This window comes from Colletotrichum truncatum, assembly GCF_014235925.2.
Source record: "Colletotrichum truncatum strain CMES1059 chromosome Unknown Contig_0009, whole genome shotgun sequence".
Lineage (NCBI taxonomy): Eukaryota > Fungi > Ascomycota > Sordariomycetes > Glomerellales > Glomerellaceae > Colletotrichum > Colletotrichum truncatum.
In genome coordinates, this window is record NW_027222406.1 from 432,578 (window position 1) to 456,110 (window position 23,533).

At 53.8% G+C, this 23,533-nt stretch overlaps 8 protein-coding genes across 8 annotated transcripts; 4 read left to right on the top strand and 4 right to left on the bottom strand.

The window, feature by feature from the left end:
• Positions 1-175: 175 nt before the first annotated feature.
• Positions 176-2,234, top strand: CTRU02_212658 (phospholipase c; the record flags this gene model as incomplete). Its single annotated transcript, XM_036723511.1, has 2 exons — positions 176-1,652; positions 1,720-2,234. The coding sequence occupies 2 exons, from the start codon at positions 176-178 to the stop codon at positions 2,232-2,234; spliced, it is 1,992 nt and encodes a 663-aa protein (XP_036584787.1).
• Positions 2,235-2,484: 250 nt separating this feature from the next.
• On the bottom strand, positions 2,485-3,434 carry CTRU02_212659 (putative stress response protein; the record flags this gene model as incomplete). The annotated part of the gene is made up of 2 exons (XM_036723510.1): positions 2,485-3,354; positions 3,411-3,434. 2 exons carry the CDS (start codon positions 3,432-3,434, stop codon positions 2,485-2,487), a joined length of 894 nt encoding a protein of 297 aa, XP_036584786.1.
• Positions 3,435-6,301: 2,867 nt separating this feature from the next.
• On the top strand, positions 6,302-7,618 carry CTRU02_212660 (C6 finger domain-containing protein; the record flags this gene model as incomplete). The annotated part of the gene is made up of 2 exons (XM_036723509.1): positions 6,302-6,367; positions 6,440-7,618. The coding sequence occupies 2 exons, from the start codon at positions 6,302-6,304 to the stop codon at positions 7,616-7,618; spliced, it is 1,245 nt and encodes a 414-aa protein (XP_036584785.1).
• Positions 7,619-9,261: 1,643 nt separating this feature from the next.
• On the top strand, positions 9,262-13,636 carry CTRU02_212661 (uncharacterized protein; the record flags this gene model as incomplete). Its single annotated transcript, XM_036723508.1, has 3 exons — positions 9,262-9,315; positions 9,384-11,534; positions 12,737-13,636. 3 exons carry the CDS (start codon positions 9,262-9,264, stop codon positions 13,634-13,636), a joined length of 3,105 nt encoding a protein of 1,034 aa, XP_036584784.1.
• Positions 13,637-14,186: 550 nt separating this feature from the next.
• CTRU02_212662 (Mediator of RNA polymerase II transcription subunit 10) lies at positions 14,187-14,774 on the top strand (the record flags this gene model as incomplete). Its single annotated transcript, XM_036723507.1, has 2 exons — positions 14,187-14,226; positions 14,335-14,774. The coding sequence occupies 2 exons, from the start codon at positions 14,187-14,189 to the stop codon at positions 14,772-14,774; spliced, it is 480 nt and encodes a 159-aa protein (XP_036584783.1).
• Positions 14,775-15,361: 587 nt separating this feature from the next.
• On the bottom strand, positions 15,362-15,550 carry CTRU02_212663 (uncharacterized protein; the record flags this gene model as incomplete). The annotated part of the gene is made up of 1 exon (XM_036723506.1): positions 15,362-15,550. One exon carries the CDS (start codon positions 15,548-15,550, stop codon positions 15,362-15,364), a length of 189 nt encoding a protein of 62 aa, XP_036584782.1.
• A 99-nt stretch (positions 15,551-15,649) lies between these two features.
• CTRU02_212664 (small glutamine-rich tetratricopeptide repeat-containing protein a protein) lies at positions 15,650-17,850 on the bottom strand (the record flags this gene model as incomplete). The annotated part of the gene is made up of 3 exons (XM_036723505.1): positions 15,650-15,935; positions 15,996-17,157; positions 17,208-17,850. The coding sequence occupies 3 exons, from the start codon at positions 17,848-17,850 to the stop codon at positions 15,650-15,652; spliced, it is 2,091 nt and encodes a 696-aa protein (XP_036584781.1).
• Positions 17,851-20,675: 2,825 nt separating this feature from the next.
• CTRU02_212665 (uncharacterized protein) lies at positions 20,676-21,768 on the bottom strand (the record flags this gene model as incomplete). The annotated part of the gene is made up of 3 exons (XM_036723504.2): positions 20,676-21,091; positions 21,146-21,611; positions 21,658-21,768. Coding segments are annotated over 3 exons (993 nt in total), but the record flags the coding sequence as incomplete, so codon positions are not given.
• Between the last annotated feature and the right edge of the window lie 1,765 nt (positions 21,769-23,533).

Genomic DNA, 23,533 nt, shown 5'->3' on the forward strand with positions numbered 1-23,533 from the left:
GGCTGACGAGGCGCCTCTTGTAATTCACAGCCTACTTGCATCACCCGGCGTCTCACCTTTTCCTGTTCTCCTCTCGTTAAAACACCTGCCTCCTCCCTCTCTCTCTCTCTCTCTCTCGTCGCTGTCGCTTCTTATCTTCACCGCCCCTCCCTGCGAATCCAATACCAAGACAGCCATGGCAGACTTAGTATCGCAGCCCAAGCCCACAGCCGCGCTTCAGGCAGGCGGCGGCGCCAGCGAAACCCAGCGCACCGTCAAGACGCTCAACGACTCCATCCTCCCTCACCTCACCAAGATCTTCAATGTCCACGCCGGCAAGGAGGACAAGAAGTGGCACAAAGAGCAAATCGCCTCATTCGTTAAGAACGTCCAGGCCGATGCGGCTGCCCTCGAGCATCTCGCCTCTCTCGAGGGTGCCACGACAGACGAGCTGGATTTCAATGGTTTCCTTAGCTACATGACCTCCTCCGCTTCGGCTGCCACTGCCCCGGCCAAAGAGCAGGACTTGACGTACCCGCTGTCGAGCTACTTCATCAGCTCCAGCCATAACACTTATCTCACTGGTAACCAGCTATACAGCGAGTCCAGCACCGAGGCGTACAAGAATGTGCTTTTGAGAGGCTGCAGGTGCATTGAGATTGATGTTTGGGACGGAGACGACTCAGATAACGAGGACAACACGTCGATTAGCAGCAGCGACGAGGAAGCTGCCGCCACTGGTAAAGTCAAGCGGAGCAAGCTATCGAAACTTAAGGGGAAGATGCCTAGCTCGCTGTCGAGCAGACTGGAGAAGACTTCGCTTGGGAAGAAGATGGATGAGAGAATTGAGAGAAAGGAGGGAGAGCATAGCCCTCCTGCGGCAACCAGTCCGCCTGCCGATGATAAGGAAATGACGTTGCAGAAGACGCCCTCGCCGCGGCCTTATGGCATCGAGCCCCAGGTTTTTCACGGATATACTCTCACGAAGGAGGTCCCGTTCCGACACGTTTGCGAGACGATCCGTGACTACGGCTTCGTGGCGGCCGATACACCACTGATTGTCAGTTTGGAGGTACACTGCAGCGCGGAGCAGCAAGAGGTAATGGTGAAGATCATGGAGGACACGTGGAAGGACCTCTTGATTCCGACTCCCGATGTCGACGCCAAGGAGCTGCCATGCCCTGCGGATCTCAAGGGCAAGATCCTTGTGAAGGTGAAGTATGCCCCGCCTACGGGTGACGTGACGCCCGACGACGAGAGCGAGGACAAGGCTCTTGCGGAAAGCACCAACAAGAAGGCCGCCGCCGCAAACAAGAAGGCGTCCAAGATTATCCAATCTCTGAGCAAGCTGGGCATCTACACGCGTGGCATATCGTTCAAGTCGCTTACGCAGCCCGAGGCGTCGATGCCGACGCACATCTTCTCTCTTTCCGAGAAGGCAGTTATGGAGGTGCACGAGAAGGAGCCGGACAGGCTCTTCCACCATAACCGACACTTTCTGATGCGAGCATACCCCTCTGGATTGCGCATCGGAAGCTCTAATCTCGATGCGCCTGTTTTCTGGCGTAGAGGTATTCAGATTGTTGCACTCAACTGGCAGAACTGGGATGAGGGCATGATGCTTAACGAGGCCATGTTTGCGGGCACTCCTGGTTATGTTTTGAAGCCGGAGGGTACGTTATATGATTTTTAGCAAAGAAAAAAAAGGCAAAACGAGAATGATTGCTAACATTTAAAAAGGATACCGCTGTCTCAAGACGAACTCAGCCCCCGACGCAACCCAGGGCGTTCCGCAGATAGCATACAAGACGCTGGACCTCCAGATTGACGTCCTCGCCGCGCAAAACCTCCCCCTGCCTCCGGGCGACACCAAGGTGTCGGGTTTCAAGCCCTACGTCAAGGTAGAAATTCACGTCGAGTCCCCAGAGGAACGCCTCCCCGGCGCGCACATCAAGAACGACGGCCACGAGCAGGAGGGCGAGTACAAGGCCAAGACTAAGTCGAACAAGGGCATTGATCCCAACTTCAAGGGCGAGGAGCTCAAGTTTACCGGCATTCCAGGTGTCGTGGAGGAGCTGACGTTTGTGAGGTTCACGGTCAGAGACGACGAGATCGGGCGGGATGACCTCGCGGCGTGGGCGGCCGTGAGGCTCGACCGTTTGAGGTGCGGGTACCGGTTCGTGCATCTCATGGATTGCGAGGGCAAGCTTACGGAGAGTGTGGTGCTGGTGAGGATCACCAAGAAGGTGTATTAGCTTGTCCCGCCACATTCGCGGGTATTGATTCTTTTTTTTTTTTTTTTTTCATGTTGGTTTAGTTCATTCAGAAGTTTCATAGCGCAGCATCAAGCATCAAAACACCTTTTCCTTTTTACTTTTTCTTTTCAAACACTGGAAAGATGGTGGGGGTAAGATATTCCGCTCATATTAGGCCTCCCATGGACCATGCTATCAAATGACTAAAAAAGAAGATCAGAAAAGAAATGGCGGCATTCGCAACGCGACACTAGTAGTCCTCGCGGTCGTAAGCTCCCTTGGCCTCCCGCTTCTCATGTCCCTTGTGCTCGAGCTTGTTGCTGTGGAGCACGTTGCCCGCCTTTTCAAGGACCTTTCCGAGCGTGCTGTCGCCCTTCTTTCCGCTGCCGTACGAGTCGTCGTCATCGTCGTTGTTGCGACGGGACGAGCCGTAGCTGTCGTTGTCGTTGCGGCTGGAACCGTACGAGTCGGTGCCGCCGACGCGACTGGACGAGCCGTAGGAGTCGTTGTTGCGGCCGGTGGAGCCGTACGAGTTCTCGTTGCTGGTGCTGGTGCTGGTGCTGGTGTCGTTGTTGCGACGTCCGGCGCCGTAGGACTCGGTGTTGCCGTAGGAGGACGAGTCGTTGTCGTAGGTGCGGCCGTTGTTCTCCGACGCGTTGTAGGAGAGGGAGTCGGCGCCGGCGAGGTTGGACGAGGTCGAGTCGCCAAAGGCGGAGTGCTTCTTGGGCTTGGAGTCGTATGAGCTCTCGTTGTTGCCAGAGGAGCCGTACTCGGTGGTGCGGGAGGTGCCGTAGGAGTCCTCGTCATTGTTGTTGCCGCGGCGGTTGCTGCCGTACGAGTCGTCGTTGTCACGGCGGCTGCTGCCATAGCTGTCTTCATTACGGGAGGAGCCGTAGGAGCTCTCGTTGGTGCGGGATGAACCGTAGGACTTGTCCTCGTTACGAGACGAGCCGTATGAGTCCTCGTCATTGTTGTTGCTGCGGCGGTTGCTGCCGTAAGAGTCGTCGTTGTTGTCACGACGGCTGCTGCCGTAGCCGTCCTCGTTGCGGGACGAGCCGTATGAGTTGTCGTTGTCGCGGCGAGAGGAGCCGTAGCTGTCCTCGTTGCCGTAGTTGGACTGTGGATGTGTAAGTAATCAATGCTTAAGCCGGACGATGTGCAGGAGCGGTCACTCACGTTGTCGTTGCCGCCGTAAGACATGGTTGCTATTGGTCTAGTTGTTTAGTTGCGGGGGGTTTGAGTGAGTTTGAACGATGATGGCGATGATGATGAGAGGATGAGAAGATGATGCAGATCTAGAGAAAGAACAACGGGGTCAAGGGGTATTTAAATGGGCATCAGGACTGGTTCTTCTGTGCCACGATGCCGGTTCCTCATAGTCGCACTCACATGTTCCCCGTTGCGTCTGAGGATACGTCCCTGGCAGACCCTCCCGATCGACAAGGCAATGGCCCATCGAGGGGTATGTCTGGGACGCTAGGGAACGCATGTTTACGACATTGCCAGCAGTCCCCGCGTGCGAGCAATGTACAGGCTAGATGGATGGATGGCACCTTGAAGCTTGATTTGTTAGTCGTCCTGCCCTGTTGAGCTGGATCAACAGACAGGTTTGCAGCATGCGCCACTTGGCGCGAGAATTAGGAAACGTTTGTCTGAGTCTCTCTAGCCTGTTCAGGGCCTGGCGTTGGTTGTGTACCTCAGCTTGCCATGGGTGTGGGAGGGAGATGGGAGAGAGCTGGTCGAGCTGGCGAGCGGAGACAGGAAACGAGGACCCTGATCGTCGTTCTATGAAGACGCTCAACACGGCAGACGGAAGCAGCTTGTCCTCTCGGCCATCTCGGCGGCATTCCACACCTACTGGATACCCTCGTTGAAGGCGGAAAACAAGGCAGCATATCTGTGATGTTGGCCCGAACACCTGCAGGGAATATTTATTGCACGACAAGTTCGGTGGCAGGCTGGTACTCGGTCCACCCTTTATGGCGTCATACCGGGGAACTTGGCGAAGGCCTTGCCCATGATGATGGGATCGAGAGGACGGTATGTCATTGCACCCATACAAGACAAGCAGACCGAAAGAAATCGGGGGAGGTACAGCATAGCGTCCGCACTAAGGTAATGTGGCATGAAAAGAGAGTTGTTGGTGCTGCTACCCCGCCATGAGAGGGAGCTCGGGAGCTCTGTCGCATTCTCGCGAATCGAGGTCCCACGTTCTTGGGGGCATGTTCTCTTTGGAGGCCGCTGTACTAGGTGCAATTAGGTAATTCACTAGGGGCTGTAGCAATCCGCTAAGATTCCAGACCACACACTAGGTCTTTTTAGTCGCTCTATTGCAGCGGGCTCACCGTCCTCCAGCTTGACAAGGGTGGAAATACGTATATTGCGATGGCGACACTGAAGAGGCAATTTAGCAACTGACGGGTTAATTGAAAGTGCATGCACCCTATCCAATCAAGCTTCCCTTCTTGATGGGGGAAGACGTTAAGCTTTGGAGGTATGCACAGCCCCTTGAATAGCGCTGTTGACTTGAGTTGGCCCCCCTGCTATTGTCGGTATTATCTCCCTTCATCTTACTTGGCTGGTCTTGACCCGTTGGTAACCTCAATGGTTTTCGTCACTAAGCTCGATTCAACTGGAACTTCCACGTTTAGGAGGGGCTGCGCCAAATGCAGAACTAGCCGCGTGAGATCATGCAGACTCTTCCCATTACGCTCAGTCCAGTTCTGTTCTGTGAGTGTACGAGACGACAGAACCAGTTCAACTACATCTCTCCAGGCGATCGAAAGCTTAAAATTGCTGTCACCTACTCTACTTACCAAGATACATCTGGTCAAATGAAGCCGTAGCAGTGACGGCCTTGCACGAGCATCTGTGGCACACAAAAATGTCAAGGTAAAACTCAGTCGACAGCAAACCCCCCAACAAAGGGTCGCACGAGAATCAACCCGCTTGCACATACGTCAGATTCTTGACATCCCTATTATTTTATTTTATTTTATTTCCGTATAATTTAAGAGTCTGAAGAGGAAAGCCCGGCATACTTGATCTAGCATGATGACGGCGACGAGAATTTACAGTATTTATATTACACAATCGAATGTTACTGCTATTATGGAGTCTGACAAGCGACATGTGTAGCCCGTTAATTCAAGTGAACTTGCTTGGATTAGCAATCTCCCATCGGGTGGCTGGGAGCCATCGAGAAGGTAACGTTGATGGACTCACCAGGGAGTTAAAAGGCATAGTGGTAAGTACTGAGACCGCTGAAGACAATGATGGTGACTGCGTTCTATGCAGTAGCAATTATGAGGTTACTGGAAAACCATGCTCGCTAATCTAGAGGGTACATAATTGTGTAGTTGTTAATGGCCTTGCCGATGAAACATGGCATTATGTGCATGAGTAGTTTAACATTGGCCGAAAGGGAACGGACATGACAGTTCTGAATAGGCTTTCTGCAATGATTCGAAAGCCCTGATAAAATCGTGAATACGTACCAATACGCCAGAATAATACAACCACGTTGACTATTATCCACTAATAGTTACGCAGGCTTCAATGCACATCTCGTTTCATTGCGTATATTGCATTTCGCCATGGGCATGGCCGAACCGCTATCACACAATTACACTACCTGCCTGGACTTCTCGCCGAACACGACCATGCTGCAGCTATCAACATATAAAAACTTAGCATTGCTAGAAATGAGACATGGGACATTCGTTTTAGAGGTGTTGAGACGGCAATTTAACTATATTTGACGAAACTTTCATGGGAGGCTTTACACTTGATACAAATGACAGCTCTTTCATCGCGAACAGGGCGTTTGGTGGCACCAAATGGCCCATGCAACTCTAAAGGCCCTTAACTTGAACTCAGCCACCTTTGACCAACGTCTAACCAACTTCCCCCACAATTTCAAGGCGACCTCGCTTTCGCATTCAGTCCCCAAGTCATTTTTTTCCTCCCCTATTTTTCACATACTTGTCATAATGGTGAGCCCTAGGTAAAGGTGTAAGAGAACTGAATCAATACCGGCACTGGCAGTGCAGCACATAACCTCGATAATGAACCGCCGTGCTCACAAGAAGTCACGAAACGGCTGTATTGAATGCAAACGCCGGCATATCAAGGTGAGTATCTGGCATCGTGAATGCTACGTAGAAGCCTAAGAAGAGTATCTTCCTGACGGTATGAGCTACTAGTGCGATGAGACCCGTCCAACGTGCAGAAATTGCAACATTATTGAGCGGGACTGCGTGTATCGGACAAAAGCACCGCCAACGGTGTCCCCCGATCATGACAGTAAAGGCTGTCCTCAAAGACACAGGTTGGGAACGCACACACCGCCAGTGAGCTCTGGGAGCTCACCGTACCGCGATGGTACTAGTACTGGGAACACAGATCCGGCCCCCAGATCGACGAACTCGGCGGGAGGGTCACCATCGGCATGTCCCGACCCGCCAGGGACGCGCTCCGGGCCCACCGTCAACATGAACCATATGGAGCTTCTCGTCAACTTCTCCTTGGACCTCATCATTATGGAACTTGGCGATGATCTCCGCGAGAGCGGGACTAAGGTTTTGCTTAAAGCTGGCGTAGAAGCGCCGTATCTCATGCACGAGATGATGTCTCTTTCGGCGCTCCACCTCTCACACGCTAGACCAGAGAGAAAACAGTATTATATGGAGCAATCTGTCCAACTGCAAACAGAAGCTATCTCTCTTTTCAACACTACCAAGCCCGAAGTGGACGGTTCCAACTGCGTGCCCATCGCCATGTTCTCCTCCATGCTCGGCCGTCACCTCTGCATCGAAGCTCTGGCGACCTGCAATTCGGGGCTAGATAGCTTCCTCGACAGTTATCTCAACTTTGCCCGCCTCCGTCAACGAGGCGCTTTCGTCATCCAAAGCGTCAGGCTTGCCCTTGAAGAATCTGAGCTACGGCCCCTCCTCACATGGGGTCCTGGGATTGAAGGTCTTGTGCCTGAGGGCCACGATTGCGACGGCTTGCAAGCCTTGATCTCCTCGTCGAGCCTGGATGATTCGTACAAGGCTGCATGTCGACGGGCTGTCGAGTTGATTCAGGTTGCCTACGACAATCGAGACAGACGCAAATGCAACCCCACCTTGAAGCACATGGTCCGGATAATCTTCACATGGGCTTTCATGGTTCCGGATGATTTCATTGAAATGTTGAGCCAGCGCAGGCCCGAAGCTATCGCAGTACTGGGGTATCATACTGTTATACTCTACCTGGCCAGGGACATTTGGCAGGTTGGTGATGCTGGGGTGCGGTTGTTACGTATCATTGGTGAACACCTTGGACCGGAATGGGAGGAGTGGCTTGCCTGGCCTCGCAGCATTGTCCTCGGCGATGGCTGAATTACCAGCCAAAAACAGGCATCACCATCATATCATATTATAGGCCCATTCTAAGGGATCAGATAGCCCGAGAGGCTTATGCAGTGATCGGATCCTACCCCAAGACTCTGGGTGCAATGAGTTTTGCCTTGGTTGGCAAAAGTCTGTCTGCGGATCTGGCGCTGCGGAAAATACACAACGCCTTCGGCTTCGTCCGCTGGGAGTCAAGCAGCTTACACTCGATGACCAGAGGAACCTGAGCAACACCTCACGCCTTCGCACCTTCCAATCTCCGACGGCAAGTTACGGGCAGTTCAAGAAGTACTGATGGCCAGCGATGTTGTAGTATAGTGGAAGGCCCGATGAGACGGAAGTGGCTGACCGTTTGCATTACCCTCAAAGTTCCTCTTCAGGTTGTTTCAACCAGTTCGCGCCGAGGGCAATCAACGGCATGGGAAGGCTCAACCCTGGTACAAAAACCAAACACGCTATTTCGTTTACTTGGTTTTGCTTAGCCCGCCTTACAGGGAATTGGCTTTCTCTGGTCTGAACAAAGATCAGACGCTTAAGCTTTGATGTTTTGCGGTGGGGTTCCGAGGCGTGGTTCATCACTCTGGCCCGCCTGGCCCGGAGCTAGCTGGGACCTGGCTGGCACATTCCATCTCCTAAGGAACGTTGAGGCTCGCTAATCTTGAAGCCCCCTTTAACTCTTCACAGATCAGGGTCTTTGATAAATAGACGAGACATTCCGACAGTGCCAGTTCACCAAGCGTAGCCTCAAATGGCGTCGTACTGAACAACATGTTCGGCGACTCTCAGGTCCACCTGGCTGTGGTGTCACCTAAGGTTTCTCATAGTTAGGGCTTGCAAGTGAGTGTCAATTTTAAAGATGGACATGGCTTGACAAAAGTTGTGGCGGTAGCAACGCCGTAGACCAACCTTTTGCGAAAGATTTTCATGATTTGTGTGTTCCCGGAACAAGTGTACAGACGAGCACTGGGCCTAATTTCAAGCTAGTTAGAAGTAGCCTCATCGAATCCAGAGTAACCGCGGCCGCCGTTGAGAGGAGCCAAACAATGGCGCATAGCTACTGTTGCATGGAGCGTTACTATCCAAAATAATGCGAACAACGTCGAGCAACGTGAAACAATGGAAAGCTCAGAACGACCAACGTAGGAGGAAGGCGTGGGGCTCTTGGGTACGAGGGGTGCTCCTGCTATACTACACTAGTAAATATTTGAACCACGAATACCAGTCCAAGGTGACCCAAGTAAACACAGTGGGGACTGCCACGAGGAGTTGGATGGATTCGCTATAAAAACAGTACGGACACGGTGACGAACAGGAACGGCTCCACTGGATCCTCCCAAGGCCCGGAGCATGGAGCTTGGACCTTACCGGCCTCTCCCACTGCCCAACCAATCCAAACAAAGAACAACAGCGTGGAATGTAAACAAAACGAGAACCCCTCCAGAAATATCCCCGTCGCGTTCTACGTACCCAACCTAACCACACCCACCTTGCCTGACATCATCAAATCTCTCTCCCTGAAGCTCTTCGTTTGATCGACGGGCTCTTCCTCTTCGTTTTCACTCGACTAACCTACAGCAAACGGGACAAAAAACAAAACAGCTATCGACGAGAACCACGAGCAACAATCCAAAATGACGCCGCCTCGCCGTCGTTCGGCCCGGTTGGCCAGCGCGAACACGCCCAAGGTAAGACACTTTGACCGCCAGTGTGAATAAGTGACTCGCGGGCCCCTACTCACGTCCTTCTCCTCTAGCCCAAGGCCAAATCTACTCTGTCCTCTGTTGCTGAGCGCGATGATACTCCTCCTTCTAAGAGTGTCGCTGAAAGTTTGAACGCTCTCGTCGTTCCCAACCACGATCCCGCCACGCCTTCTACCTCCGCCGAACTCAAGGCTCCGCTGTCTGAAATGCACCCAAGCAAGGTTCATCCTACTGTTGCACCTCCCTCGGCTACCTGGCTCGGCTTCAGAGACATGAAGCCCTCAGACAAGGCCACCGACCCTCAGGCTACGCCGTCCAAGACGACCGGCGTGCCTGAGTCGCCCTTCACCTTCCGCGTCACTCAGCCTTCTGGAGACAGCGGCTTGAGCAGCGATGCTCAGAAGATGATGAACGAGCTGCGCGAGGAAGCCGCCAGAATCAAGGCTGACTTGATTGCCAAGCGCGAACTGGAGCGGGAAGACGAGGAGCTGAACGGACGAAAGATTGCAACCGCCAAGGGCAAATCCAGCCGCTTCAGCGCTGCGCACATGGCTGAGTTCAAGAAGATGGACTCCATCGAAGGTCATGCCTCGTCCTTCCGAGCTCAACCTGGAAGGGTGACTCCTCTCAAGAGCTCACTCAAACGATCCCAGTCCAAGGCCAATCTGGAGGATACACCTACTCATCCCAACTCTAGCCTGAAGCGTTCTCCCTCCAAGGCGAACCTCGATGACACCCCTACTCACCCGAAGTCGATTCTGAAGCAGCCTTCTAAGCCGAACCTGCTGGCAGCTGGCACGCCCAGCCAAAAGTCCAGCCTCAAACGGTCTCCCTCCAAGGCCAACCTGGATGATGTGGAATCCAACGATTTCAAAAAGACTTCGATCGGTCCCAGAGCTCGTATCTTCGCCCTTATCGAGCCCCCTTCCTCTGTCAAGCGCGTACGCCAGAGATTTGAGGACGACACCTCGACGGCCCGGCCCGTGTCTCGTGATGGCAGCTCTCTTCCTCGTCCCAAGTCTTCTAGCGGAACCGACGCTCCATCTGGTCTCCGGTCCCAGCCTAGTCTGACTTCCTTGGTCAGCCCCACCAAGTCTTCCCTTGCTCGCGCTTCTGGGAGCAAGATGCCTCTGCCTAGCTCGCTGGCAAAGTCTTCCAGCAAGCCCGATTTGAGAGGTCTTGCTAAATCCCCTTCGAAAGCTGAGCTTGGAAGCCTTCGAAAGTCGCCATCGAAGCCTGAACTGGGTGCTCTCACAAAGTCTGCCACGACCAACAATCTGGGTGCGTTGGAGAAGACGGCCGAGCTGAAACGCCGGATTGTGAGCCCTGGACGATTTGAAAGGGTCAAGTCCATTTTGCGCGGTGGAAAGGGAGCCATTGACAAGCCCAAGAGTGCCATTCCTCAGCCTGCCGCCGGCACTTCCCAGACACCGGCACCTCAGCCCGCGGAGAAATCGGTTCCCGCGATTCCCTTCACTACCCCACGACGTAAACTATTCAAGAGAGTCGAGTTTACTCCGGACACTCACCGCGCTGCCGATGTCCCGAACACTGTCGCCCATAAACCATTCTCTGCCGTCAGCCCCATCCTCAAGCAAGGCGAGGTTCACTATCCGAACCTTGATGCTGTTCTCGGAAATGTCACCCAGAGAAAGAAGGACGACGGCTTATACCCCGATTTGACGGTTGAAAGCCCGTCTACGAGGGTAGACGAGTCTAGCAAAGCTCTGCCTCCGACTGTTCCCGGCACCTTTACGTTCCGCAGCGATCACACCATTCGGTTTGGTAGCGCCTCTCCTACCGGCTTTGGCTCGACTGCTGGACAATCCAGCATCCGTCATGTGCGTAGGTCTCTCGACATGCCGGGTGGCTTTCCTCCCGCCTCCGACACGCTGTCCAACAAGGAGAACCGGTCTCCCATGCAGTTCCTTGCCGGAAAGCCTCACGGCATGTCCAATAAGAAACGCGCTCGAGCCCGCGAGGAGGAGGGGGACCTCGAGGAGGCCTCGGGTGAGAGAGCTGGTAAGAGACGCAAGGCGGAGCCTGTCCCTGAAGGTGACGCTCTGCTTGCTCCCAGACTAGTGGGAGCTACACCAAACACTGTCGGCAAAAAGGCTCAGGCTCCCCGAGTGTTCTCGCCGAGTCCTACGAAGAAGCGCACTGGTATGAGCTTGAGCCGACTCAACATGCTCGCAAAGCCCAAGGTGCGAAACTGAAACGAGGCATGATCCATTACTTTGGAATTTTATGATCGGACACATTGCTTTGCAACACCTTAAATTGGTGTTGCCGAATTGTACTATATTACGAACACGGTATCCTGCAGTCGGACACATCCATAGTTACAGTTGGGAGGCTGACTACCAACTGTAATCTGGAGTCCAAGGATTATACGAAAGGCGTAGCCAGGATGCTCTGATTCGCAGATTGATTGAGTTGGCTGGACCATTGGGGGGCTGGATGAGGATATGGCTTGGTCACGGCGTTGTTTGTGTATCCATGTATAATATGATTGGCGTTGACCAGAGGGTTTGTATTTCGTCTATGGTTTCGGACGAGGTTTTGCTTGAGTGTTTTAGGTTTTAAAAGTTGCACGCCAATGCAGTGGCATTTGATTTTGAGCTGAACTCTTGCCTTTTGAACGTGGGCTGATTGTAATTTGTGATTATGTACAACGCAGACTGTGGTTGCCGAAATCAGTGATTGCCTTCAAAGCAACCACGACACATGCTAGCAACCTCTTCAGTGTGTTTGGGTCAATCGCCTATACGTCTTGCAGTTTCCTATTACATCTCCAAATTTACTCACTCGCTATATTCGTCAAAGTGCACCAAAATCTCCTAGTTTCACAAACATGCTACCGACTGCTCCAACCCCATTTCTCTGCACATTTTGCTAGCAGCCCTCCCATGGCCATCCTCATGCCCTGGGCCACTCAGCCCGCCTCGCCTGCTCGCCATGTCACGCTGCCATCATCAACCTTGCCATCTGTTGGGTCTGCGGCGAGATCGTTCTTCGTGGCGATGACTGTGTCAGTCTTGGCTGGTGTTTCTGGCACCGCGTGTGTTACGGCTGTTTCTTCTGTGGAAGCAAGTTTATCTACCAAGGTGTGCCCTTGCCGGAACTCTTTCACGAGTGTAAGATGGAGCACACTGAAGAGGGTATTATGGGTAGAGATAAAGGAAGGGAAGTAAATACCCCTCCTGTTTGCGCTGCGTGTTTCGTTGGTCTTGGCGGAGAAGATGTGATGCAGGAGTGTTTGGAGAGGATTGATAAGGTTGATGGTGGGTTAGGTCGTAGGCGGTGGGAGATGAGAGAAGGTAGGACTGGGAATACGAGACAAGCTCCAGCGGTAAGTCTTGGAGTTAGAGGTGAATGAAAAAAATACTCGCTGACGTTAGGACAGTCTATCCGGTCTACCAGCCGAGAGTTATCATCGCTGCGCCGGGTGATTGGTGAATCACACGATGGAGGCGAAGAGCACCGCGTGCCGCGTGATTCCACAGTCTATGTGTCTATGGCTGACCCTTTGGGCCGGCCCGCGTTCAAACCCAGCCCAACGAAACCGATTCCAACATGGATGCAGCCATATAAACAGGCCATAAACCAGAACAACGAAGAGTGGTCAGAAGGAAGCGTGATAACACAACCTCTGCTTGGCTATGCCCAGACACCAGCAACATCAATGTCCGGCAGTTCGACTACAGAGACAACAAGATCACTTACACCAACCTACCCGCAAACTTCATCGCCGCGATCTTCCTCCACCACACCCCAAGTTTGGAGTCCACCAGAACTAAAACGTGCCCAACCCCTTTCCTGGGTAAGCCACGAGCCGCTCAAACGTCCGTCTTCTCGCCTAGCAGCCCGCCTTGAGAAGTCTGGCACAACAACATCGTCAGGATATGTGACACCTCCTGAGACGCCCACCGAACAAACATCGCGGTACAAAACGCCGCCGCCGCAGCTCAGAAGTATCCGCCCTCGGAGCCTGCTGGCACCAGCGCGTATCTCACGGCCAAATGCCTTCCGCCGGACACCACCGCCTCAGTCATCCGAGTACTTGGAACGGTACAACCCGATACGGTCCCCATCACCGCGGCCTCCCACTAGGGAGTTGGCTGTTGTTGCATTGAGGCGGGCAAGTCGTGCTGGCCCGAGTCTAGGGTTGACTCGAGAAGCAGTGGAGAGCAATGAGAGCAGAAGTAAAAGAGAAAGGGAGAGACTCACAGTTGACGGGGCTGACTCGCCTCATGAAGGAGTGAAGAAAAAGATGGTTTGGAGGAGAGTCTTTGGCGCGAAGTGACGTTGACGTCTTAGACCTTGAGAATCAAACCTAGGAAATATCCCTACCTGTATCCGCAGTCTAAACAGTGGACTTCACCCAAAATAGACTGCATAACCAACAGTCCGTCGAGCTATCGCTAACTCCCAACGCCCACAGGTTATTCCCGGCATCTGAAAAATAAAGCCAAGGAGGCATGATGGGTGAAGTTATGCAGAGGAGGGGGCTTTACTAGTATTAGTGACCGGGGTCACGATTTATGACCGGGCCCGGCCCCGGCCCATCAGGCCGGCACCCCTGCTCGTGCCCCACACCCACCTGCCTTCAAAGGTCCCGCCAGCTCATCCCGCGCGACTGCCAGCCCAGCGCTAAAACGCTACATCCATCCATCCATCCAACAATAATCCAACTTGCATCGCAGAAAACCTTCAGCCTCGTGGCATCGAATCACAACACCACCACTCGCGCAACTCCCAGCTTTCCCGCTGCGATTGACTACCACAATACAGAGCCAACACACATCACCAGTTGCCACTCTGCCCCAAAGCCAACGAAACCGCAAACCGCAAATATGGCGCCAATCGACAAGCCGACTCCCGCAGAGCTAGAGCGTAAAGCACACCCACCCCCGTCCTCCTTCCCGTCCTCCTCCTCCTCCTCTTCCCGAGAACCAGGCTCCGTCACAAGTTAGCTAACAGTCTCCCTCTCTTCACAAACAGAACAGCTCAAAGACACGATTCAAGATCTGTACCAGATAATGGTGCAGGTAACAACGTATAACGCGACGCCCTCGAACCCCACCGGCCCCGCGCTCTCCGACTCCGTCCAGGCCCTCTCGTCCTCGCTGCAGCGCGTGCACATGACGGCCACCGCCGGCGCGCCGCCGTCCCCTGACCTGCCGGGCGCTTTGCCCAAGATCCCGCCCGAGCTGGTGCAGTACGTCGAGAACGGGCGCAACCCGGACATTTACACGCGAGAGTTCGTCGAGCTCGTGAGGAGGGGCAACCAGCTGATGCGCGGCAAGATGAACGCCTTTGCGCAGTTCAGAGACGTGTTGGCGGATCATATCGAGAGGGGTATGCCGGAGCTGAGGGATGACGTGGGCAAGGTACTTGAGTCCACGAAGGCTGTCGGGAGTGGACGACCTGGTGGAAATTGAGAAAAAAAATAAAAATAAAGTGAGCGATGGTGGTTTTTAAGTTCTTGGGAGCAGGGAGAAGAAAGAGTGTATGGGTTGGTCATGGACACTAGATTTGATACCCGTGTCGTATTACGACACTGTAAACCCCAACAATTGGGATGATGTTCATTCACATAAACGAAAAGGGACCGTACGGTTAGGTAGTTAAAAAAGTAGGTGGCACAACCTGCCGACGAGACGACGTCTAGACTTCAATTACTAGGTGTGAACTATGCCTAACCTGAACAGCAAGTAAGCATTCTCGTGGCAGAGATATGCAAAGACGCCTTCCCTCTTGCTGGTTATAAAAAAAAAAAAGACTTTCAAAAAAAAACTAAAAAAAAACTAACGTGAACCCTTTGGGTCTTTCTTTCTTTCATGAATTCTGGCTTTGTGACAAAATCGCATCATGACTCCTACAAGAAAAAAGAGCAGGGTGAAAAATGGGGTAAATAACAAACAACGATCGATCGATGCCTTGGTAACGCCGCCGGTGACTCTTTTTGTGCTTCATGTCTATCCCCGTTAAAAAAAAAAAGCATTGGATGCCAGTTTCTGCAGTCGACTCATTCCCCGCCACGGAGCCGTACACCCAGCTTCCGGGCCCCTATGATGCAAATGTACAAGAATCCCACAGCTATCGCTGCCAGTATCAGGAGCTGTGCTGGAATGAGGACCAGGGCGGCCACCGCCCAGACTCCATACTGGCGTATTTTGTCCACAATTCGGCCGCCTTCATCTTGGCGCCGCTTCATGTGGTTCGTCTTTGGGGTGAATGGGCCGCCCGGCTTGCGTTCCGGCTTGGTCGGCTCGTCGTAGGTCTCTTCTTCGTCTTCTTCCTCCGACTCGGATTGTCAGGTCGAGAAGTTGAAGCCGCGTCCGCCAAAGCCGCCGCCGGCGCCGCCGCCACGGGGGCCAGAGCCATCGGCGAACGAGAAGTGTGCGCCACCGCCGCCAGGGAAGCCGCCTCCGTTAAAGCCGCCACCACCGCCGAATCCTCCACCACCTCCCATCATGTTGAACAGGATCTCAGGGTCGATGCCACCATGCATGCCACCCATACCACCTCCCATACCACCACCGCTGAACATGTCAGACGGGTCGATAAGGTCCTCGCCGCTGTCATAACGGGCGCGCTTCCTGTAAAGGGTTAGCTCTGACCGGGCACAAGATTCTTCTTTTTTAAAAACAGAAACTTACTGAGAGTCGCTCAAGGTCTCGTAGGCTTCACCAATATCCTTGAAACGCTCGGCAGCCTGCTCGTCGTTGGGATTCTTGTCGGGGTGGTGAATGATGGCCAACTTGCGGTAGGCCTTCTTGATCTGGTTGTCATCCGCATCCTTCTCAACACCGAGGATCTTGTAGTAGTCCTTGCGCTGGCTCTTCTTCAGCTCGAGCTCGGCCTTACGGACTTCCTTGGCGATGGTGCGGTCCTCGGGGTCGAGCTCCTGGATCGACTTCCACTCTCGCACGGCATCCTCCCACTTACCGGCCTGGCCGAGAGCGTTAGCCTTGGTCTTACGAGCCTTGAGATATGTCGAGTCGAGGCTGATGGCACGCTCGCAGTCAGCGATGGCGTCGTCGTATTGCTTGAGCTTGATCTTGCAAAGCGCTCTGTTCTGCAGGATCTTGGAGTTGGTGCCGCGGTTGGCACGGTCAACATCCAGAGCAGCGGTGTACTTCTCAATGGCGGACTGCCATCGGCCCATCTTATAATCCTGGTTACCCTCTTCCTTCATACGGTCAAGTTTCTGCACAATTCTGAGGTACTTGACAGCGTCACGCATGTCAGGATCACAGCTGATGGCCTTGCGGAAGTGGCTGACGGCCTTATCGTTCTCACCCTGGGCGTACAGAGCACGACCACGGAGCACCAGAGCCTCGGGGTCCTGGCTGTTGCTCCTCAACAGGCCCATGGCAATGTTCTGTGCCTCTCCGAGGGCATTGACAGTGCCCATCTTGAGGTAGGCCTCGCCACGCATAAGTTGCCACTTACGAGGCCTGGAGGCACCAAAACCGAGCTGTCTCTCGGCCTGGTCCAGGGCATGAAGAACCATGGAACCGGCGGTACCATCACGCAAAGCACTTTGAGCGGCGGTGACGTGCTTGAGCATCTCCCTGGCCGGGGCCTGGTCCTTGGCAGAAGGAGGAGGGTTGATGCGGCCAAAGACGAGGAGGGCCTCCTGTGGCTGGCCCAGGCTGGTGTAGATACGGGCCAGGCGAAGGAGGATCTTGGGGTTCTCGGGGTCCAGGTCGGCGGCGCGGGTGCAGTCCTCGAGGGCGTACTCGTATTGAGTGTTGGACATATACGCAGCGGCCCGGTTGCTCAAGTAGGTGGCGGAATCGGGGACCAACTCGATGGCTAAAATAGACTTAGTAATTGTGAGACCGCATTTGCAACCGACAACATACCCTTGGAGTACTGGATGATAGCATTCTTGTAATCTTTCTCCTTGAAGAACTTGTTGCCCGCGGCTTTGTAAGCCTCGGCCTCGTCCTCAGCCGTCGGGACTGGGCTGGACGGGTTGGACTTGTGAGGGGGAGGGGGAGGAGCGTCGCCATTACCGTTGACGTTGGTATTGATGCCATTCGGTATGGGGACAGAGAAGGAAGCCTGGGCGGAAGGCTGGGGTGCTGCAGCGGGGGAGGAGGGAGCGGCATTCGACTCACGGTCGACGTCCATGGCTCCGGGGGAATTGCGACCGCTCATGGCTGAAAGGGCAGACAATCTCTTTGCACGCTCTTCGGGGGCGAGATTGAGGGGATGGGTGTCGTAGTCGATCTTGCTACTCCTGCGTGAACCCGGGTCGGTAGGGTGGCGGCCGAAGGTGCGGGATGTGCGCGATGACTTTGTCTCCCGAGGGCCTGGGGATGCGGGCTGGGAGGATTTTTTGGTGGGGGATTTGGTCGGTGACTTGGTGGGCGACCGGGGCTTTGTGGGCGATTTGGTGGGAGAAGAGGCCTCAGAGGCAGGAAAGTAGCTACTGGGGCTTTCGTATTCTTCTTCGTCCTGGCCGGCTTGCTTCTTGGACGACTTCTTTGCGAAGAGCTTCATTGATAAAGCAAGCGCCCTCTGAGGGGGGAACCAAAAGAATGCGCGGGCTTATTTTTTTGTTGGTTAATTAGGTAAGGAGGGTCGGCAGACCTCGATGCAAGGTTATGCTTGTGCCGGATTCCCCAAAGCGCATTAACGGGCCTAGTGAAGGGACCGGCAACAGCACTTCTTTTTTTTTTTTTCCTTTGGGAGTTTCGCCCGAAAGGAAGGCAGCAGTACCTTGACTCGACGGGAGGAATGGGGAAGGGGCTCGAGTGGTGCAGAAAGAAGGTGTGTGTGCTCTGGTTCTAGCGTCAAGGAAGTCCAAGAATACACAAAGACCAAAAGAGAATGATGAGAGAGAAAGAGCAGAGGAGGTCGGCGGCCCTCGAGAGAGTGAGGTAAGGTAGTAGTAGGGCGGAAGGGGAGGGAGGAAGAGGAAGGAGGCCTAGGTAGGTACAGAGAGGAGGCTCAGCCAGAAGACACACAGCCCATCGGGGAGTGGACACTGGAGCGGAGGCAGGGTGCTTGAGAAAGCCTTAGAGGAGGATTGGCAGGAAAGGATTGGATGGGGGGCAGGAGAGGCAGTGGAGAGAGGCAAGTAGAAGCTCAGAAGGGAATTGCACAAAGGCGCTTTGCAGATGTCATACTGAGGTGGCCCAAGGCAGAAACCGAGATGAAATAACAGAATTTCTAACAAACAAGCGAGGGCGAGTCTTGCTCGCTCCGGGGGACTTTCATCGATTTATCAGCTGTGCACAATTTTTTTCTTTTCCCCTTCCTGCCATACCTGGTACCTTTTTTTTCTGCCTGTACGGGGGAGACGGAAACTGGACAAGGCCCTGGACGCCCATGTGCTGGGCTGGGCATGCGTGATGTGGATGGGAGACCATGTACAATTACATTTACAGTGACCATACACTACCAACCAGAACTCTTTTCATAGTTATGCCCATGACACCAGCTGGCGGGGACTGCTATTGCTCGTCCCCCCCTCTCTTCGAGTGTTTCTGTTGGCTCACGGGACCCCCAGAGGAAGCAAAAAACACGCCGTCCCTGTCAACCAACTGTCCCCATACAAGCCCGTCTCGCCTGGGCATGGCAAACTTGAGTTTACCATTGGAGGTCGTGGTCGATAAAACTTGTATTCGATACTTATGAAGTCGCGCTTGTTGGGCGTGCAATTGAGGTAGCTAGCACCAGGCTAGCACAAAATATCTCCACAAGAAGCTTGTCCAAACGGTCCAGTCCCGTCTCCCGATGACTACTCGCAGCCGCCTGGGAGCCAATGATGGGCCTGAGGTCCGGACTTGTTTACCTGCACTATTGTGGATGAAGCAGATCGTCGAATGACTGCCACTGGTCGTGGGAAATGTCTGTGAATGTTCTCCTGATTTCGTCTCCTAACCACCTCTATTTCTATTGTTGATCCTCGACCAGCCAATGGCGTGCCGCCTTCAAAGTATCAAACTTGGGGGCGTGTCGTATCTTCTTGCTTGGGGCCCGGCCTTCACTGGTTGTATACCAGCCAGGGGGAACGACAGTTGACTATACTATACACTACATTCAGCAAGAGGAGAGCTTCGAGTGTTTGGCCTACGTAGCCCCCCAAGCCCCGAGAGATAGATACTGGTACCAAAGCGTTTGTTTGTTTGTTTGTTCATTCGTAGTGGCCCAATGTCTGTTTTTGCGGTTGGACATAATGGATATCAGATATAGAGGATGAGATAATAGTGTAGTCAGGCCTTTCATAGCCAAGACGCTGTCAGTGCACGCGAGTAACCTGGAAAATGCAACCCGGCCGGCAGACCCAGGAGCGCAAAGCTCAAAGACCCCTTCCTCCTTCGGGGACAGGCTAAATCGGCATATCAAGGTATATGCGACTAACGGCTATTGCAACTCCAAAGTCCGCTGCAACCCAGCGGGCCGGTTCGAGAAGGTTCTGTGGGGCCCCGTCCCGGACCCTGCGAGACGCACCCAATCCGATGTCATCTTGGGCCGCCGAACCGCCCGAAAATTACACACTTGTCACTGATGCCACCCGACCACTGGACTGAAGAGAGAAAAAGTCCCTGGAAAAAAAGTGAAAGCTCGGAACACCCCATGTCCCAGTCACTGCCGCCCGCCCCTTGGAAATGCACATGCGGTACGCCGCTGTACATACAGACTGCAAGTGGCCTTGCTGATGTGCATTCCCAACCTCCTCTAAACCGAACTGATGGCATCACTGAACCCCTCGTCTTGCCTATTTGGTTTGCCCATCAAAAGTCCAGATTGTCGCTCAATGCCAGAGAAACCAGGGATACGGCGGGTCTCTCAGAAGTCACCTCTTGTATGCAAGTCGAAGCGAATGCAAAATACGTGCATGCACTGCCATCAGTGGCCTGGTTCCCAGCCTTTCGCATTACACAAGAATCACCATGCGCTGTTTGCCCTGTTCCATGGGGAACGAACTCGACCGCATCATGCTCTGTCCCCGGCCTCGGTCTCCTGTCGTACTCGTCCCTCATTCTTTCACGTCACCTCATATCGTCACAACGGGTGCCTGCCGTAACGGGCTGTTACCCGGCGCTAAACAGATTTCCCTTGGCGAGCGAGCGCGTCATACTGTGAAACTGATCCGAAATTATACCTGATACCGCGGTGATCCCGCGTCCTTTGAAATATATGTGTAAATGTACAGTGCAATCAATCATGTCCAAATCTGTTCGTCATTCCTCCGTGTCCATTTATTTGTGCTAGTTCCCCCCCCCCCCCGCGGCTACGAGTAGGTCGTTTCCACGTGCCGCTCGCTCCATGTCACACCCAATTTCCTGTGTCGACGCAAACCCTTGCTCGACCCAGTTTCAGTCCTCCGACGCCTCGGCCGAGTTTGCCTCTGACGTCGTGTTGGATCCCATGATGGAATTAACGAAATCTTGATATCTGAATACTTCGCCGCGCTTGCCCAGCCCGCCTTGCATATTACGGTTGAAAGCTCGCCGACCTGTGAAACCCTCAATCACCTTCTCAACTTCGGCCTCGGTCAGCGGTCGCTCACCGGGCTCCGGCGCCGTGTGCAGCAGCGCATCTCGTAGTTCGTTGAGGTTTATTTGGCCGCTGTCGTCATCGTCAAACGCAGAAAAGGCGGACAGCAGTTCAGCTTGGGGGGATAATGATGCGAGCATCGTGGCCAGGGAGTTGAGGAAGGCTGCCATCGTCATTGTTTGAGGGGTGGATGGGGGGAAGAATTGCGACACGTCGGACGCGCCCGCCGGTAGACCTGTAAAATATCAGTAAATTGCGCTTAGGAGTTCCCAAGTCCGCTTGATCTTACCCAGCTGGCCCAGCATGTCCGCCACATCTTCTCTGTTAATGACGCCGTCGCTGTCTCGATCCAGTATCTCGAATCCTTCTCTGAGTGTCCTGACTTGCGCAGGTTGCAGTTGAGACATTGCATTTCCGTGGCTGACGGCCTTCTTCAGGCCAGGTCGCGCAGCGATTGGCGAGACCATGATGTTATTACCGTCACCGGTAGGTGTTCGTATCTTTGGCGTGCGGCTCTCTGCTGTGTCTGTTGGTGTAGTAGGGTTGCCGAATCGTCCGTTGTTAGTTGCGTAAGATGCTTTGGTGGGTGATCCAGAAGGCGTTACTTGTGTCGAAGATTGTCGTACAGCAGTTGGCGACGCAGGAGACTCTGGTCGTCGGAAAGGTGAACTGCGTGGAGAGCCATAGGGCCCCAGTGGGGAAGGTTTATAACCAGCGGGCATAGCCTGTGGGTTGGCAACGTCAAAATTCATGCGCTCATTCAAGAGATTTGATCTACGGGTGATATGGGCCCTGGCCTACCATATTGAGAGAATTTGGTGCGGGAAAGGATGTGGGTGGGAAATAGGGAGTGCCTTGCTCTGGAATTGTGATGCCGCGCGCCCACTTGGCACGAAAGTAAACAATGCGAAAACTGGAGAGGCCAAGAGGTGGTTGTCGAACGTGTTGAAGAGGGACAGTGATGATGCAGGACAAGTTTAAAAAGCAAAACCAAGATTAAGAGTTGCGCACCAGTATCGGATATAGCTGCTCGGGTTGGTTTATCTTATGGAATCTAATTGGCGGCGTACGTCAATTTGGGGAAATGTCTGATCCAGAGGCAAGACGGTGGCTGCTTGGGGGGCTGAATGTAAACAGAGGCGTCTTTTCCGTGACAACGGCAGCCTTGCATCCCCATCCCGCCGTGCACGGACCTAGTCTTACATGGGCCTGCGATGGGGCTGCGATGTGAGGCTGGTGATATGTGGCTGATGCACAGCTGCCGGAAACGTGCTACTTAGCCAGGAGTTTCATGTCAGGACCCTAGGCGCTAAGCGAATTTAGGTTAGATGTGACAGCATGGGCCACCAGGCTCTCAAAAGGGGAAAGGGGGGGAAGGAGGGACAGGGGAGCGGGGGGGAGAACGTGGAAAGGGGACTTGGATCAGGCAGGGCCCTTGGGGGCCGCCGAGAAAGGATCCAAGGAAAAGGAGGGGGGGGGGTTCGAAAGGAATCATTGATCAGCAAAGCTTCGTACGCATTCGTCGGCGCTTTCGCAGACATTTGCCCACAGCCACCGGCTGAAGTCCACCCCTTTGATGGCCATGTCCACAGATACTCATGTTTCTTTGTTGCCCGTCATCTGCCTGTCTGTCTTGCCTGACGGACGGACAGACTCGTCTGTGTGTTTGGCCTATCCGTACAGCTCACTGCCTCGCCCGTGGCCCTTGCTTCCTGAGGTACGCGCTGAAGAAGACAAGGTGATAGGCTGATTCTCGAGCCTCTCTGAATTTATTCGTAACCACAAGCTGGTTTACTCAACATCTTCCGACTGTCCTGGGTGACTCGCAAGGGGACCACCATCACGCCCGTGAGCATCAACCAGAAACCGCAATCCCCTTTTAGTGTCCATCAGGGGCAGACCTCCCTCCATCTTCAATCAGACGCCTTGTTTTGCACAAAGAGGTGTACCTTGCCTCAGGAGTCTTAGTTGAGCGTTATTCGTGGAGGTGGGGGATCGAATTGGATTGCACAATTTCAAATAAAAAAAACATAGACAAGGCAGAAAAAAAGAGATGCACCACACCACACCTTAAACTATCCCCTGTCAGGAGTCCGTACAAGGCCAATTACACTGGCTGCACCCAGAGGCAGGCCAAAGACCAGACCAAACGTCGTAGCAGGTCATGTCTCGGTGCTTTTCTCTCTCTCTCTCTCTACCACGCATTGACGCTGGCCAGGTAGGATATTCCTTTTCTCCTGCCTCCCATTCCCGAGGGCGATCCTGTTTCCGCTCTTCAGTGTCTGTCAGTCACTGCCCGGATCTGACGTTTCGAAGAGCGCATCCGGCTGTCGTCTGAGAACGCCTCCACGCGCTACCCTGGCCGGAATACCTGTGAATACCGCAAAGGGTGCACCTACAGCTACGTACCTTCTTACAGTACCCCTTCTAGGTCCCCTACAGCGCTCCAATAATACATGCCGCCCATCCCTCCCTCGCACTTTGCACTACCGTCCCCCTCCCTATCTCGAATCTTGGGACCCACGACTCGTACTTTGACTTTCAGGACTACCTGACCACCATCCTCCTACACGACTCTGACCCCCCTCAACGATAGTTGAGATCAGAGTTCTGTCTTCTCAGTCGCATCGTTCATGTCGCACCCGGACACCCGTCGAGTGTCTCTGGCTGCCGCAAG